Source organism: Scyliorhinus torazame, chromosome 29 (genome assembly GCF_047496885.1).
Source record: "Scyliorhinus torazame isolate Kashiwa2021f chromosome 29, sScyTor2.1, whole genome shotgun sequence".
Taxonomy (NCBI): Eukaryota; Metazoa; Chordata; class Chondrichthyes; order Carcharhiniformes; family Scyliorhinidae; genus Scyliorhinus; species Scyliorhinus torazame.
Genome location: NC_092735.1, coordinates 28,133,924 through 28,152,777, shown reverse-complemented (window position 1 = coordinate 28,152,777; position 18,854 = coordinate 28,133,924). Strand labels below are relative to the sequence as shown.

Genomic DNA, 18,854 nt, shown 5'->3' with positions numbered 1-18,854 from the left:
CACCGTTCCTCCCCACCTCAGACCCCCACCACTTCTTTGCCAGAGTAAAGCAACAGGCGACCATGTACGGCCTGGATGAGCGTGAGCAAGTGAAGCTCACAGTTTTAAGTTTAGACCCTTCAGTTGTAGCAGCCCTTCCCGACCCACAGAATGTAAGAGGAGGCACCCTTGCAGAGATGCACACAGCGATCCTAGACGCGATCGGCTACAACAGAGGTGACCCCATAGAAGGCCTGAATAAGTGCAGGCACAAAAAGACAGAATACCCCACAGCGTTTGCTGGATGCCTGTGGATCCATTTCACAGCCGTTTTCGGTAATTTAGAACGCGCCCATTTGTCCCAAGACGGTATGGCCAAATGGACCCGCACCCTTATCTCCCATGCCACAGAGGCAGGACAAAAAGCCTGTACCAATTATGACCCCTCAGAGGAAGCCCACAATGAGAAATGGGTTTTAAAAAGATTGTCCCGCGCCTGGGAGCAGTCTGTCCAAAACAAACCCGTAATTAAGAAAGCTGAAGAACAGCAGGCAGAGGCAGATATCCACATAGTTAAGACGCACCAGAACCCCGCATGGGTGAACAAAGGCAGGAACAGCCCCCCACAGAAACCACAGGAGTGTTACAACTGTGGACAATTAGGTCACTTTGCACGAGAATGCAATGCCCCACGAAGGCCACAGAGAGCCCAGCAGGCAGGCACTCTGAATAAGAATAGGGCAGAGCCCATACATAGCGTGAACACCTGTTCAGACCAGACGAACCTGAACGGAACGGACTGACGGTGTTCGGGCTCCCCCACTTGGGTCTGCGACACCCTTTGGGATAGGTCCGGCCGACCAGTAGTTGCAGCAAAGATACGGGGGCAGCCGATCGAATTTCTCTGGGACACAGGAGGGTCCCGCACCACAATAAATTCCTCCACCATATTCCAGAAAGACACGTGGCCCACTACAGCCACAAACACCCTCAGCGGTTTCACAGGCCACTCACAGCAGGGACACATCACAGCCCCTCTACCCATTCAAATCGGCAACATCACCACCAAGCACCCCATATTCTTAGTCGACCTGCCTCACACAGCAGAACACATTTTGGGCATCGATTTTATGAATTCCCACAACCTGTCCTTTGATCCAGTCAACCAGTGTGTCTGGAAAATGGCAAAATCCGCAAGAGCCCCCGCAACGCTCACAATAGGAGAATATGCAAACAAGATTAGCGCAGTCGCCGAATTCTGGTTTGAACCGTCCACGATTAGCACAGACAAGCAGGTTAGGGCAGTTCTGCAGAAGCACACGACAGCATTCGTGACCCACAAACACGACTGTTGCCGGATGACTGGTTCCGTTCAAATCACAGGACCTGACCTGAGACCCCAAAAGCAATACGGATTTCCCCAAGAGGCAGAGGGAGAAATCGCAAAAGTGATCGACAGCTTATTAGAGCAGGGCGTACTCAGATCAGTAGCCTCCACTAATAATGCCCCGATTTGGCCAGTGAGAAAGCCCGATGGATCATGGCGACTGACCATCGATTACCGGGAACTCAACAAAGTCACCCCCGCAGCAGCCCCCACGGTAGCCACAAGTCCCGAGACCATGCTCAAACAGGGACTCAACTCACAATACTTTACGGTTTTGGACATCAGTAATGGATTCTGGTCCATTCCATTGGCAAAGGTGTGCCAGTACAAATTTGCCTTCACCTTTAAAGGTCAGCAGTACACGTGGACATGCCTTCCACAAGGATTCCACAACTCCCCCTCCATTTTCCACCGACAGCTGGCAAATGGTTTATCGAAATGTTCTCGCCCCGAATGTCTGGTCCAGTATGTGGACGACCTATTACTGCAGACAGACACCAAGGCAGAGCACATCGAGCTTCTGTCCGAACTCCTGGAACTCCCACAGAAAATTGGTTGCAAAGTAAACCCCAAAAAGGCCCAGATTTTGGAAAACAAAGTGATATATTTGGGTACGATTATCACGCACGGTAAACGCGAGATCGAGCAAAAAAGAATTGACTCGATTGCCAAATTGCCCCTTCCCCAGAATGTTTCAGCCCTCCGGTCGTTTTTAGGACTGGTTGGCTACTGCCGAAACCACATTGACGGTTTCGCCAGCAAGGCGGCACCCCTCTCAGAAATCTTAAAGAAAGGAGCCCTTTGGGAATGTCTTCCGCAGCATACGGATGCTGTGGATGCTTTGAAAAGAGCCCTCATTGCAGCCCCCGCACTACAAGTTACAGAACCGCTTTCCCCTTACGCTATAGAGATAGCTAGCACAGACCGCACCCTTTCGGCTGTGCTCCTCCAGGAACGACACGAACAATTAAGACCCATGGCTTATGCCTCCAGACTTTTAGATCCTATGGAGCAGGGATTTTCGGCCTGTGAAAGGCACCTGCTCGCAGTTTTCTGGGCAGTTCAGTATTTTTCTTACATAACCGGACTAAACCCCATCACAATCCTCACGGAACACACCTCCACCCAACTTTTACTTGACGGACGACTCAAGGACGGTACAGTTAGTCAGATTAGGGCAGCTAGATGGACCCTTCTTTTGTAGGGACGGGACATCACCGTTAAAAGGACCAAGACCCATACTTTCTTAGCCGATAACCTTCAGTACCCAGGCATCCCCCATGAATGTGAAATCATCTCACCACACCACAACACAGGCCCCTTTATTGCGAAAACACCCCCCAGAAAGATAGGTAGTCCACCCCAGAGCCCCCAGCCCACAGACACGTGCGAACCCTTAAGGATATATGTGGATGGTTCTTCCATATTAGAGGGGAAGCGCATTACAGGATGCGGCATTTATGTCGAGGACGCGCAGGGACACTCCCTAGAAGAAATATCACTAAAGCTACCAGGCCACTTAGGTGGGCAGGATGTAGAACTAGCAGCCATGGCGTACATTGTGGATCACCCAGATTCCTTCCCCAGCCCAGCAGACATATACTCGGACAGCCTCTATATCTGCAATAGCCTTACGGAATTCCTACCCCTGTGGAAACCAAGAGGATTTGTTTCCGCAGACGGAAAACCCCTCCCCTCAGCCCCATTGCTCCGCCTCATTTTAGAAAAAGCACAGAACAGGACATTCGGAATTGTTAAAGTTCGAAGTCACCACCGTTCCTCCCCCCCTGGAAATGTAAAAGCCGACGCACTGGCTAAAGCAGGTTCCAGGCATGGATATTTTTGGACACCCCCCGAAAGCGCACCAGTGAATCCAGTTCAGGTCTCGCAGACTAATATCGAGGATTTAGTGCAGGCCCAGAAGCAGGATAGCAATCTCAGGGAGATTTTAAAAGGTCAATTTACAGTACCCTATGATAGATTTAAAAATGCACTGACCACACATGACGGTGTGGTGTTAAATGACGCCCTTTATGTGGTTCCTGAACAGGCCAGGAATCAGCTCATTTGTTTGTTCCATGACAGTCATGGCTATTGTTGAGGATCCCACTACAGCCCACCTCAGGCAGCTCTGTTGGTGGCCAAGTTTAAAAGAAGACGTAACGGACTACGTTGAGAATTGCCTTATCTGTACCCAGAACAATCCGGACAGATACGCAAAGAAGTCTCAACTTAGGCACACCCGCCCCGTTAACGGCCCCTGGACTAACCTCCAGATCAATTTTATAGGACCATTGCCCCCTTGCAGGACTGGTTACAAATACGTATTAGTCGTCATAGACACTTTTACGAAATGGGTAGAGGCATTCCCATCCAGAACGAACACGGCAAAGACCACCGCAAAGATCTTAACCCACCACATTTTTATGAGATGGGGACTCCCCCGCAGCATTGACTCCGACCAAGGTTCCCATTTTACGGGACGTGTTATGAAGAACGTCCTCACGATATTTGGCATTACCCAAAAATTCCACATCGCATACCACCCCCAGTCAAGTGGTATCGTGGAGCGAATGAATCCGACCCGAAAAGCAACCCTCAGGAAAATGGTCCAACAAAACAGCACCACTTGGGATTCAGTCCTCCCTTTTGCACGAATGTTTTTGCGTAACACTGTTTCGACATCCACAGGATACACCCCACACACTCTCATGACCGGACGCTCCATGAAAGGCACAGAATTTTTATTAGGACTTGACTTGACCAGCCCCGAAGTGACGGCCCTCACACACGAGAACGCAGTGCAACAATTAGTTGAGAATGTAAAAACGGCTCAGCTAGCAGCCGCAGTAAAATTAGGCACCAGGAAGAAAGAGAGCAAGGCCTGTTTCGACAAGACAGTGCATGCAACTGAGTTTGAGGTAGGACAGCAGGTCATGCTCTCCATTTACAACCCCAGCACGTTCCTGTCACCTAAGTATTCTGGTCCGTACTCCGTAGCGGACAAAGTAAGCCCCTCCGTTTATAAGATTAAGTACCCCAACGGGAACACCACTTGGGATTCAGTCCTCCCTTTTGCGCTGATGTTTTTGAGAAATACTGTCTCAACATCCACATCCGTCTATAAAGTTAAGTACCCCAATGGAAAGACTGCGTGGTTCCATATTAACCAGCTTAAGGCATATGGCCCACAGTCCAACCACACACACCACATCATGCTCGACGCAGCAGACCACACCCCGCCCACAGCTAACGTATCCCTACCCTCCCCCAACACGCCCACCACATCCACGGACTCGCCCTTGACTCCATCCCCGACCTCCAGACTCCACCCCGGAACGCCCACAGACAGCAGCAGCAGCGACAGCGACTGTGACACAGGAAATAGCCACAGCACGCCTCCCTACTATCCCCATGCAACAGGACCCACACCCAGCGAATCTGACCACGATTCGAGTGATCCATTCCTCATTACTTTCCTCAACAAACCCCACCAAACACCACCGCCCTACGATGACGATTCCATCCCCACAGAACTAGACACCACCTTTTGGCACCGAGATAATTCATACAGGCTCGTCCGGAACGACGAGATGGACCCCAAATCACACCATGCAGCCCTATCAGCCCCTATACATTCGAGAGTATTGCATCCGGGAGAAGATGACGACTTTGAGTCTGACTCCCAAAACGAGAACCCCTTTACGACCCTGTTCGCAACTGATAACTGAGGTGTCCAGATGATGTTTTAAAAAGGAACCGCTTGGGAGAAACGGTGTCCTTTCTGATGGAACCTGCAGCATGTTGTTTAATGTTGTTTGTTACTGTTATTGTTATGTGTTGTATGTAAGATCGGAATTTTTTTTTCCACGGCCCCACGCCTTATTTTTCGGCCGAAACCGATGAGAACTTGCCAGCACGCTCATCGGCAGAAACCGCTGAGAGCTTGCCAGACCCCCGTTCATAACTGCTCTTCTGGTTCGAAGGAAGAACCTTTACGGCAACCCCCACGATGACTACATTTTTTGCCCGTTCTTGCCGGTTGCTCAGGCAGTGGAGAAACGGCATTGGTCTCCGCCCTGCCTGAGGATGCCCCTCTGGTCAGCTACGCTCAGGTAGAGCTCACACGGCATTGATCACCGTCTAACCCAGGGATTCCATCCAAATCTTACCCATCGCGGCCCTTACGCACCTCATTTCGACACTTTTGGCTCAAAAAGTTTTGTTTTGTTTTGTTTTCGGGCAACCCTTAGGTTGCCATCCCTATGCTATTTACATCCTCAAACATTTGGATGGTAAATTGCACAGCCTGCGAGACGGCTCGCACTGTTTCAGTATTTTTATGTGTGTCTTGTCCGGAATATTCGGTTTTAAAAAAAAAATTAGGGAGTCACACATGGAGACAAATTGTAAAGGGAGAATTGGCACTGAAAGGACAGACATACTAACGCACGAGATATTAAACCAAGATAGTAACAGACACTATGTTTGATCTCACAGAACCCCAGAAGCTCCAGGAAAAGAGACGAAATGGAAAGGAAGAGAAAAGAAAGAAGACAACAATGAAGACGGCATACGTGTTTTTTGTGATTGCAAATTGTACCCGGTTGCGTGCGAACGCGAACCCCCTGACCCCAAACCCCCCCAGCCATCAATGATTCACTTCCCCATAGCACACAGAACCCCGAGATAGTCTCCGATACACCAGCATGGTGTGATAAGCTCATAACGTGGTACTCCCTTTCCTACGTAGTCGAATCCCTATTAGTGTTGGCGATATTCTGCAGCATCGTGCAGACTATCCGCATGAGGAAATGGAGAAGGAGAGCCTACCGCACTCGCACGCCGGTATACAGGATAAGATACCCTATGTTCAGTTATCCCCAGGACCCCGAACCCGTTGATCTATAATAAAGGACATTCGTTTGCGTTCTTCTGTAAATAAGGAAATGGAAAGATTGTACAACCCTGTGCTTGACTGCCAAGCCAGGGAAAATGTAAATGCTGCTTTCATTTTGTATTGTTTAGGAAGTTAGTATGATTGAATGTTTGAGTGAGTGTAGTTTATTGAGGATAGTTAGAGGTACCATTTTTTAAATTTTGTAATGCATGTCCCTGTTTTGACAGCGCCAGTTAGAATGTTAGGTAAAAATTTTCTTGCATAGTTATGGCCAGTGTAGAGGCCATGGAGGAGTGCTCGCTGGGTCAGGAAGTGAAGACAACGCAGTTATGTGATCCTTCACGTTTCACGTTAGGATCACAAGGAGGGGGTGTAGCCACCTGAGTTGGCCACTTCCCGACTTAAAATGGAGAACCGCAAAGGCTGAAGGGAAATTCAGCCAACACAGGCAAAGATTAGCAAATACAGAAATCATGTATATTGGAACCTGCAAAACACCCAGACAGCACTGAAACCAGCAGCCATCTGCATAGTAATGCAGCAGCCATCTACATAGTTATGTGCGATCCCAAGGCACAATGGCAACAGTTAAGGTAAACAAAGCCAAGCCAGACTCCTCGGCGCCAGCAGGAGCCAAGACAAAGGAAGGCCAACAGACACGTAGGGACCGCCCAGCGATCAGGGAGCCGCTCCAGCATTGGAGAAATCGATCCAAGTGATCGGAAAGTAGTCCAATCACTTGGAACCAGGTTCGGGTTCCGCCCCGAAGGGCGGGAAGCCCCAGGGGACTATAAAGTAAAGCCCCCAAGTTCAAATCGTCCTTCTTTGGCAGGGTCACTCAGCAACTTGAACCAACCCTTGACAGTGACCTGTCTTGTTGCCGCCGAGCAAGTAAGTCTCAAGTCAACGCTCACTATGAGATAGGCGCTCCTAGCTACAAGTCCATACCAGCTTTTGAATCCTGCAGACTCAGGACCTGAACGAAAGGCGATTTGTTCCCCTGACCTGGTGGGCCAGTCCGAAGCTAAGCCTTTTAGTGACAGGAATAGCCTAGAAAGTAGAGTTTATGCATGAGTAGCGATTGACTGTGTATAATAAATGTGTTTTTATTTGAATCTTACTAATTGGTGTGTTGAGTTATTGATCATTACTTGAACTTGAACCTCGTGGCGGTATCATAAAGATACCTGGCGACTCTAGAGCAAAGGTTAAACATAGCAAATTACGATTTAAGAGCCAACCAAAAGTTAGCAACAAATGTTAGTAATAAATAACTTTGTTTATAAAATAAAGTCTAAAGTTCTTTGTTCACATCAGCTCAATCAAAGAACATTACATCCTCTACTTTACAAAACTCATAAATAATCGTGGATATAACAAACTCAAACCTGACAACATTTGATTAATGGACTTCAATGCAAAATGTAGATCTTTCACTTTTACTCTGTCAATTAAGAGCACTTTGCAACGTATTGTAATTATTTTTACACTGAAATTTTCATAATTGTGCAATCCTTTTATTACTTCATTTTAATTTTACTGCTTGTCTACAACTATGGAATGAATTACGACACTTTGTTTCCTTTTCGACTGTTATCTGCCGCCAGGGCTTTTCAGTAACTATCTTTACATCTGCGCTGGTTCTGTAGATCGGGGCTCTTTATAAATAGACACCCAAGAATTTTTTTAACAATGTGATGGGGGTTTCTGCCTCTTTCCACCCTTTCGACCGCGAGTTCCTCGCCTTCTGGATGAAAGAATATTTCTTCAACTCCCCTCCAATCCCTCGAGCACCTATTTTTGAATCTATAGCCCCCAATTTTTGACACCTCCCCTCAGGTAACCAGACCGTCCCTGTTTATTCCATCCAGGCCCCGTGTCTGCATATCCAGCCCTTAATTAGTACAGCACAGGGAGGGGCGATAGCACAGTGGTCAGCACTGCTGCCTCGCAGCGTTCGATTCCGACCTCGGGTGACTGACTGTGTGGAGTTTGTACTTTCCGCCCGTCTCTGCGTGGGTTTCCTCCGGGTGCTCCGTTTTCCTCCCACAGTCCAAAGATGTGCAGGTTAGGTGGATTGGCCGCGCTAAATTGTTCCTTAGTGTCCAAAGATGTGTGGGTTAGGTGGGGTTACAGAGATAGGACCAGGGAGTGGGCCTAGGTGTTGCTCTTTCGGCGATGCAGGCTTGATGGACTGAATGGCCTCCTTCTGCACTGTAGGGATCCTATGGATTCTATGCCTTAATTTACCACATCCTCGCTAACCTTGGCAGCCTTGATGCTGTTCCAAACTGGAGACATCCATCAACCGGGAAATACTGGGCAGCTTTCTTACCTGGTGAGCTCCAGGGGGCATCTGTCGTCAGAAACCGCACAGTTACACATCATCTCCTTCAAGGCGTTGATGGGTCGAGCCAGCAGCATGACATTCGGGAGGTTAAAGTTCGGGCTTGTGGAGGTCACGCCCACGGTCACCACGGTTACCTGGTTGTGGATGTTTAGGACTTCCCCTTTCTTCGTAACCTGCAAGAGAGAGCAAACCAGTGAACCCAAAGCTCACCCCAGTGCATAGCAAGGAAGCCTCCCTAATTTTAATGGCTCCGCCACGGTGGCCACGCGTGCCTTCAACCACCTGGACCCTCCGCTCTGGAATACCCTTCCTGGCCCCTCTCCCCGTCCACCTTTCCAATTCTCTTCCCACATCTAGTGGGGCACCTAAGGCAGACTTTTGTCTGTTTCGATAGCTAGTTATTCCCAGAAAAAGGCCGCTAATCTGTCGCCAGAGGCTCCACTGCACATCAAGCGTGGTCGACCAGGAGTCTCTCCCGCTCTTCCTGCCAGCCACTCGCGTGTTGGGAAGGGTTTTTGCAGGTTGACACCCAACCTGTTTTGACCGGGTTTTGAACACCCCTTCCTTGGACACCAAGTCCTGGGGAGGGACTCAAACCCGGAGCTTCCGGTTCAGGGGCAGGGGCGCTAACCCACTGCCCCACAAGAGCCCCCCCGCCATCCCCCCCCCCCCTTCCTCTTTTAAGGAACTCCTTCAAATTTCTTTGATTAAGCCTTTGGTCATCTGCCTTCCTCAATCATGTGTCATATTTGGCTTTACAACGCTCCTGCGAGGCCTTGGGACATTGCATTCCGCTAAAGGCGCCATACAAATACAGGTTGTTGTTGAAACTTTTCATCCTGCCCCTGTCAGCACAAATGCAAGAAAGCCAAATCGCAAACAAATCACGCCAATTTATACTACAGGAGAAAGGGCGTTGATTGGTTGGCAAGTCGGCTCCAATTGGCCGATCTGCTCATAGCCACGCTAGCAACCAACTTCAGATAATCAGACAAATTCGTAGCGTGGTTCATTTACACTTGCTTGGAGTGACAGGGACCTATTCCCTGCAAACAAAAGGAATATGTTCAAGCCTTGCGCATTTTTCTGAATTACCCGGGAGCTTGAGGAGCCCGCGGTTTTCCCGGTGCTTTCTCCATGGCAACACCTCAACCAATCAGGATGGACTTACCATTTGTATTTTTCTGGCCCGATCCCCGGAGGGCTATCACCGGAATCTCGGATCCGGACATCGTCTGTCTGTGCGGATGCCTCTGTGTCCACACCGGAGCCAGGATCATGTTCAATCCACTGGTCCAGTCGATGGGTCTGGGTGGTGGGGTACCCTGGCTGAGGGACGGGTCGTGGCATGGTGGAGACATCAATGTCGCTGGTTGGGTGTCGTGTAGCACGTGCTCCGGCTTCTTGAGGTGGTCCATATGTTTTTTTTCCCTTGCCCCATGTCTGTATAGGAGATGGGCTCCGCTCTCACTCGAACACGACCCCAGTGAGCCAGAGTCTTTTACATTATGGGCGTAGACTGTGCCCCCCCCCCCCTAGATTTAAACTACCGCCCTGGCGCCCGACGGTCATGGTTCTGTTTCCGTGCTTCCTTCCGCACCTCCATTTTCCCACCCAGGTCCGGGAAAGTCTGCCGGCCTTCAGCGGTCCTGCTATTGCTACCCCTCTCGTCACGTGTGGCGTCGTCCAGTAGCTAAAGAGGAAACGGGACAGTCGCGTGTCCATGGAGTGTGCGGTCTCTTGTGAACGCGTGGACCACCCTTTCCGCCAGGCCGAGGGAGGAGGGATGGTACGGGGCGGCTCTGATGTGCTGGATGCCGTTCCGTTTAGTGAATGTGGCGGGCTCCTCGCTCGTGAGCAGCGACCCGTCGTCCATCACCAGGGATTCCATGGGTACGGAACGAGCACCTCAGCTTCTCGATGGTGGCCTTTGACGTCATCGAGGTCATTGCGAGTGGGCGCCCACGATAATGAGGAACCTGTGGACCCCGTGAAAAGCCCCGCGAAGTCAGCCTGCTCACCCATGGACGTCCTGGCCATTCCCAGGATGATGGGTGGCCACCGGCGTGTTTGGTGCTCCCAACACTCCGGACAACTGCCTACGACCCGCTCTCTGTCACCATCGATGCCAGACCGGCAGACATAGCTCCGAGGCAGCATCTTCATCCTTGAGGCCCCCGGGTGACCACTGTGGAAATCCCTCAGGAGGGACTCCTTCCCTGTGGTGGGATGGCACACAAGCTCCCCACAGTATGAAACCATCTTCCACGCTTAGCTCCTGGAGTTTCTAGGCATACGGCTGTAGAGGGTCCTCTCTAATCCACCAGTTAAGAGCATGTGGTGGAGCTTTGCCAGTTTAGGATCTCACTTGTTACAGACGCCTGGTCAGCCCTCAACCACAGCTAAGATACTGAACTAGACGCTTTTAAGTTTTAATGCGTTGCGGAAAGATCAATTCATTCCAAGAGTGATAACATAAGATATAGGGCTTGGTTAGTTTATAAAGAAATGTTAGTAAAACAAAACAAAAGAAAACAATATTTAAACTTTTGCTTCAGCCAACACTAACAGATTACATGCAGTTTCTTAACCTTAACACACGAGTTTACATTAAACCACACTGCACATGAAAATGAAGCTCTTGTTCCACTATCACAGATAAACTAAGGCGATGCTTGCATTTATGAAATAATATACTTTCTGTCAGGGTCATTTGGCCAGAATCCTTTTCCAAAGCCTGCCTCCGTGGCAACTTTCAAGATCGCCCTGTCAATATCCCCAGCCTTCTTTTCTGTAACTGTTCAAAACAGCATTTCTTTCCTCTCTCGCTCTTTCTCTCTCTAAGCTCCACCCAGCCCCTCAAATAAAGGTTCTCCCCCTGAGGTGACCAGACTTGAATCCATTATCTTGATTTGGCAGTCTGGTTTTCCACTCCCGTTTCTACGAGTGAACAGAGCCATACCATACATATGCAACCAACCCTCCATTGATGGACACAAATCGGGCTCCAGACTCTGTGATGGGTTAATGGCTTCCCAAACAAGGTTGTCTCGAATGACAATGGATCTGGAGTGGATCATCCTGGCTGCACTGGGGGATCCTGTGTATTCCCACTACCGAGGTTAAGTCTAAATGGGACAAGGTAACTCAGGCTGTGGGCATAGCCCTCTGACTTGGCCGGGCTAATAGTCTTTTCCTTCCGTCTGTTTAACCCCTAAATTGTCTGCGACATCTTGGGTCCCATTTCTGGACTCAAGGTCCTACCTAATATCTCACTATCATGACCGGCTGAGTCCATGTTCGGCCAGCCGCCACTGCCAGTATCGATAAAATTAAGTGTTATTACCACTTCATATGCCACTGGTGGGGGCGGGGAACTCACAGGCACCAGGAGACGATGAAAGGTATCAGTGTGGGGTATGTGCGTACCCGGACGGTATTGGAATGAAGACGTGTATGCAGTGAGCAGAAATGCCAAACGCTGAATCCGGGTTGCTTCAGTGGGTGGAATCTCTTTGTCCTCCCCCCCGCCCCCAGCAGAGGCTTGTGATTGGTTGCTATGGAGAAATGCCACCCGTTGATGTATTGATGGAATTCCTTTACCCCAAATATCACCAAGCCTTCCTTCTTTATTTGGGCATAACCTAGTTCCGCGTCTGCCGGGGTACTTGAAGCACGAACAGTAGGGCGCTCCATGCCGTCATCCCATCTGTGTGCCAGTACCACCCCGCTGGCATAGGAGATGGCATCGGACCTTAGGACTAGTGGTCGAGCTGGGTCATACTGAACGAGGAGTACGATAGGCGCTGTTTCACCCCGCCGAATGCTTCATCCTGGAAGACACCCCAAGCGCCCACTTCTGATCCTTCTGTAACAGTATACGGAGGGGCGCCAATAGGGTGGCCACGTTGGAGGTGAACTTCCCATCATAATTCACCAGGCCTAAAAATAACAGGAGTTCAGGGGGCAGCACGGTAGCATAGTGGTTAGCACAGTTGCTTCACAGCGCCAGGGTCCCAGGTTCGATTCCCGGCTTGGGTCACTGTCTGTGCGGAGTCTGCACGTTCTCCCCGTGTCTGCGTGGGTTTCCTCCGGGTGCTCCGGTTTCCTCCCACAGTCCAAAGATGTGCAGGTTCGGTGGATTGGCCGCGCTAAATTGCCCTTAGTGTCCAAATAGGTTGGGTGGGGTTACTGGGTTACGGGGATAGGTGGGGTGCTCTTTCCAAGGGCCGGTGCAGAATCGATGGGTCAAATGGTCTCCTTTTGCACCGTACATTCTATGATTCCTCGGCGTTGGGGCCCTTTGTATGGCCTGAGCTTTCTCTTGCACTGGGTGTGGGCAGTCCCTGCCCACCCTGTACCCCGAGCAAGTCACCACTTGTTCCTCTTCCGCCAGTTGCCCACTGGAGGATAGCGTCTGAGCACTTCCTGAAGATTGTCCACGTGCTCTTTATCGGTGGCATCCGTGATGAGCAGGTCGTCGGAAGATACATCTACCTTCAGCAGACCCTGAAGACCACCCTCCATTACTCGCTGGGCGATTGCCGGGATAAAGGAGGCCCTGAATGGGAGGCGGGCGTACTCAAATAACCCTCTATGGGTGTTTGCAGTTGCGAATTTTCTGGGTGCTGAGTCCAGCTCCACAGGCACGGCTCACATCGAGTTCCGTAAAGAAACGCCTTCCAGCCAGGTTCGCGTTCACATCTTGAACCCTGGGCATCGGGTAACGGTGCAGGTGCGAAGCCCTCTTTACCGTGAGCTTGCAGTTCCCGGAGAGCCGGTTACCGGGACAACGGGTGCGGCCCACTCCTTAAGTTGTCCTGGCCGTATCAGCCAGAGATCCTTCAGGCGCTGCCGTTCTGTGTCAATTTTGGCAAGCAAGGCGAAGGGAACAGGCTTTGCCCTACAGTATCTGTGTTGAGCCTTTGTGTCCACACAGATAGGAGCCTTGTCCCCATTATCCTGCCCAGATTCTCTGGGAACACTTCAGGCTATTTGCCCATGACATCATATAAATTCCCGGTGTCCATCCGAAAAATCTGTTGCCAGTTAAGACGGAGGACTCACGACCAGTCACAGCCCCGGCAGATTGGGTTCTGGCCACGACCAAGGGAAGCCGGACCGATTCGTGTCTGTGTATCACCAGAGTCACCGTGGCCCTCACGATGCCCAGCGGTTCACCGGTATAGGTTGCCAGCCTCACCTTGGTGTCCCGCAGTGCCAGCGGTAAGATCCCTGCACAAAGCCGGAGGAAGGTCTGTCGGTCCAAAATGGCGGCGGCAGCTCACGTGTCCATCTCCATCACCAGTGGATGCCCGTTCACCTGTAATGTGACCCTGATCGGCGCCACCTTCGAGGTTCAGCTGCATCACACTGTCATCTTGTGGAGGGGCCACGTTCAAGACCCTGGCTTGTGGCGACCTTGGCGGCTGCCCTGGACGGCATTCTCCTCGCTGGTTCTGACCATCACGCACAATCTGGCAATGTGGCCGGCTCTCCCTTCGGCCTCGGGGGGAGGTATTCAGCAGGTCTGCAGTGGCTCCCGGCTACAGATCAGGGTTGCCGCTTGGGAGGTGATCCGGTCAGTGTGGCACTGTCCGGTAATGCTGCGGGAGTCCGACACAGAGGGCAGTCCATAGTCCACGGACTCCTGAAGCTCTTGCACCCCTTTCGCTGCATTTTCACGGGGTGATGACAGCACGATTGCCCGCTACAAGTCTAACATGGGCTCCGCCAACAGCTTCCGTTGTGTGGCCGTGTTGCTTATTCCACAAACCCGCCTGTCCCTCACCATCTCCGAGAGGGATGACCCGAACTCAAAGTGCCACGTCTGCCCCCTCTGGCAGGTCAAAATGTGAGTGACCGACTCACGGAGACCACACAGCCATGTTGAACCGATAACATTGCACTATAACGGAATGTTTCCGATCATAATGTTCATCCACTAGTGCAACCAACTCGTCGAACGATTTGGAACCCTGTGAAGTTGGATAACTGAGACTCTGTATAATTACAAAAGTTGGGGCCCCACAGGCCATCAGGAGGATCACGTTTTAACGGTCTTCCCCCAAGATACCATTGGCCTGAAAAAAGTATTTCAGACGCCCTGCATATTGGTTCCAAACTTCCAGGCCTGTGACGAACGCCTCGAGTTTACCAAATAGCAGAATATTCAAATGTTATATCATCACGTTCCTGTACGTTGGTCATCCAGGGTGGCTGGGCATTTCGACAAGTCTCATTTGTCCTCGTCGCCAGGTTAATGTTCGAGGACGCCATCGGTAGAAAGCAAAGATTTATTTCAGCTATTTACAATAATGTTCCCGTGGCAGTAACTCCAACATCACAGTACACCCAACTGCCCGTTCCCTGCTCGGGGGGTCTTTTATATTCAAGCTCTAACGAGCCCAAGCTGGGTGGCCTCCGCCCCCTCTCAGCTCCCCCCCCCCCCCCCCCCCCCGCTATCTCCGAGGAAGCTCATACTCCATGAGCTCCACAGGGAGATTGATCATGGCTCCCCCATGGGCCTTGGGTGGGTTATGCCAGTTTGACATTTGGCACTCTTTCATTTGTCCTGATGAGTGCAAGACGAAAAGCTTCGGCAGCATGTCCCTTTTTCCGACGTGAGTGTGAGCGAACTCACTGAAGTGTTTAAGCTGAATAAAGGATGTGATGAAATCAACTGTTTTCTCTGTGGAATGGGAGAGAAGGTGGGCTGGAGGCTGGTGAGGGAGGCGCGGGGGGGGGGGGGGGGGGGAGCAGTGGTGTCCAGGACAAGGGGACTGACGTGCCCCCAAAAGGTACTGAGCCGGGGAATTCGCTGAAAAATTCCCAAGTTGAGTTTGATGGGTTTTCGTTGGGTTAAGTGGTATTAATGGTTGGAGAACAAGAGTCAAGAGAGGTTTCAACCTCCTCTTGTTCATCTGCTCCTCGATCAAAGCAAACTTGTCAGGGATATCTGGGCACTGGGGAAGGTGCAAAACAAAAGATTTATAAGGCTATATCCGAGCGGGGAGATTATAACCATCGGGAAAGATCGAGCAGACTAGGGCTCTGTATTCCTGAGAGGAAAAGGAACGACCTTTAAGATCATGAAGGGGTTCAATAGGGTGCAGGCAGGTTCCTATTCTTGGGAGGATTATTAATAGAGGCGCGAAGTCTATGAATACAAAGTGACGAATAAAGCTAAAAGCATCTTCAGGGGAAATCTATTTTAACAAAGGGACTGGTTGGAATGTGGGATTTGTTACGGCTTGGAGTACTTGAGGCGAATAACAGACAGAGATTTAGGGAGAAGCGAGGGAAGTACATGAGGGAGAAAGGTTTGGTAGGGAGGGCGGGATAAGGAGTTTAACGTAGAGCCTACTTGACAGACGGGCCAGTTGGCCTGTTTCTGTGACAAAACCTGAAGGTGCTGGAAAAACCCAGCAGGTCCGTCAGCATCTGTGGAGAGAGGAACAGAGTTCACGGCCCGGGATTTCTCCCCTCCCCACCTCCTCCTCCACCATTTTGTCCGACAGTGGAGGTGGTGGGGGCGACGTGCCATTGGCCGCAGGTGGAATCCTCCAGTCCCGCCCAAGTCGATGGCCATTCGAGTTGCACGTTGGCCACGCCGTTGGGGGGAACCTGCCGCGGGAGGGTGAGTGGGGGAGTGTCACCTCCGACGAAACCGGAAGATCCTCGAGGCGGGAAGGGCCGGAGTATCCCATCCAATATTCGGAGTCCGTGTGGCTCTACTCTGAGCTAAAGAGGAGAAATGTGATGGATGTTGTCCTGTTTAAGAGGGGGTGAAGCAGGGATGCCAAATAGGTTACTGATAGGACTGAGCTCAGGAGATACTTGATAAAAATGTTATGGACACAAGACAAAGGGATACGTTTTTCAGACTGGCCTGTAACTCCACCATTGCAGTCCCCGTTGGGCACCCAACTCTCCGGTCCCTGCTCGGGGCGGCTTATATATTCATCTCTGACGAGCCCTATCCGGGTGGCCTCCACCTCCCACCCGCCCCCCCACCCCACGCCCCACTACCTAGGAAACTCATACTCCGTGAGCTCCACAGGGGGATTGATCATGGATCCCCCGTGGGCCTTGTGTGGGTTATGACAGTTTGAAATTTGGCACTCTTGCATGTGTCCTGATGAGTGCAAGACGCAAAGCTTCGGCAGCATGTCTCTTTTGCTCGACGCGAGTGTGAATGAACTCACAGGCGGGTGCAACCAGAAGGTTCCGCCGAATGGGACTGTCAGTGGTGGTGTTAAAGACTAAAGAAGGCGCTGACAGCAGCATAAAGGTAAGGCAGCGGGATGTGTTAACGGCAGAACAAGGGTCGGCGCTCTGTGAGGGGAAAGCTTAAGAGCAAGCGGCAGGCGGCCTTGTGGGGGGAAAGGGGGACTCTGTACCCGTGCTGTAAATCCTACGCGGCCACCTCAATGGTGGTTAGCCTCCGGCAGTTAACTTCCCCTTACCTGAACAAAGTCGCTCTCGAAAATGGGCGCATACTTGAAGGGGTCGTATTCACCGTAGAAGAGATGCTGCTGGAGAGCCCCTGGTGTGGGGGTTTCGGTGCAGACATGTGACTTGGCGAGGGGGCTGCAAAGGTGCGGAGTTTCACTGTCCGGTGCGACCATCTTCCTTCCTCACCCCTGAACAGGAGATGAAAATGAAAAGGATTTTTAAAAAAGAAATTCCCGTAAACAGACAGCGAGAAGGGGAAATAAAAAACAAAACGAAAACGGCAGTGAAGGCTGAAAATATTCAGCAGGCCGGGCAGCATCTGGGGAGAGAGAGAAACAAAGTTCACGTGCAGGGTCGTTGAAAAATCAATTCTCTGTTACTCTCTCCAAAGTTGCTGCCTCGTCCGTTCAGTATTTAAGCGTTGACACTTTTTATTTCAGATTTATGGCGCCGTTTGCTTTTGGCGTGGCTAAGACTAAGAGTAACTTAGTCAGTTATGTCTTTCCAACACAAGTCTCATCACCCTGCCATTGGATTCTGCTCTGGATTATCTCACGTGTAAGATTCTCGAATCGCATATCCGGGGCTGTAGATGTCGAATTCCTTAAGCAGCAAAAGCAGAAAACCTGGGCGGCAGGGTAGCACAGTGGTTAGCACTGTTGCTTCACAGCGCCAGGGACCCGGGTTCGATTCCCGGCTTGGGTCACTGTCTGTGTGGAGTCTGCACGCTCTCCCCGTGTCTGCGTGGGTTTCCTCCGGGCGCTCCGGTTTCCTCCCACAAGCCCCGAAAGACGGGCTTGTTGGGTGAATTGGACATTCTGAATTCTCCCTCCGTGTTCCCGAACAGGCGCCGCAGTGTGGCGACTAGGGACTTTCACAGTAACTTCATTGCGGTGTTAATGTAAGCCTACTTGTGACACTAATAAAGATTATTAAATGCTGGACAATTTCAGCAGGTCCGACAGCATCTGCGGAGAGAGGACAGAGCTAACGTTTCCATTCTGGATGACTCTTTGTCAAAGTTGAAGAGAGCTGGAAATAGAGTCAGTTTTATGCTGTTGTAAGTGAGGGGCGGGGGGTGGTGGGGGACATGGAGCTGGGGAGTTGGATAGAGTGCCAGCGATAGGTGGAGATTGACAAAGATGATGACACGGTAGCATTGTGGATAGCACAATTGCTTCACAGCTCCAGGGTCCCAGGTTCGATTCCGGCTTGGGTCACTGTCTGTGCGGAGTCTGCACATCCTCCCAGTGTGTGCGTGGGTTTCCTCCGGGTGCTCCGGTTTCCTCCCACAGTCCAAAGATGTGCAGGTTAGGTGGATTGGCCGCGATAAATTGCCCTCAGTGTCCAAAATTGCCCTTAGTGTTGGGTAGGGTTACTGGGTTATGGGGATAGGGTGGAGGTGTTAACCTTGGGTAGGGTGCTCTTTCCAAGAGCCGGTGCAGGCTCGATGGGCCGAATGGCCTCCTTCTGCACTGTAAATTCTATGATAACAAGTTATGAGCTGGAAGACACGTCTTGTACTAGTGGTGGAGGCAGATTCAATAACCTCTTTCAAATACATGATTGGAGGAAGTTTATGGGCAAAGAGCAGGAGAGAGTGGTACCAATCAGGCAATCCTTTCAATTTTTTGTTATTTATTTTTCCAATTAAGGGGCAATTTAGCGTGGCCAATCCACCTACCCTACACATATTTAGGTTGTGGAGGCGAAACCCACGCAGACACGGGGAGAATGAGCAAACTCCACACGGACAGTGACCCAGAGCTGGGATCGAACCT

At 50.9% G+C, this 18,854-nt stretch overlaps 1 protein-coding gene across 1 annotated transcript in view; it reads right to left on the bottom strand.

Annotated features, from left to right (window-relative positions):
- Positions 1 to 18,854, bottom strand: part of LOC140404134 (uncharacterized) — a 51,990-nt gene that overhangs the window by 22,132 nt on the left and 11,004 nt on the right. The window contains exons 2-3 of the mRNA XM_072492551.1: positions 17,085 to 17,261; positions 8,602 to 8,789 (exon numbers count right to left, since the gene is read on the bottom strand). Of these exons, the coding sequence (XP_072348652.1) occupies positions 8,602 to 8,789; positions 17,085 to 17,246 (350 nt within the window). The 5' untranslated portion in view covers positions 17,247 to 17,261. The remainder of the gene's footprint in view (positions 1 to 8,601; positions 8,790 to 17,084; positions 17,262 to 18,854) is intronic.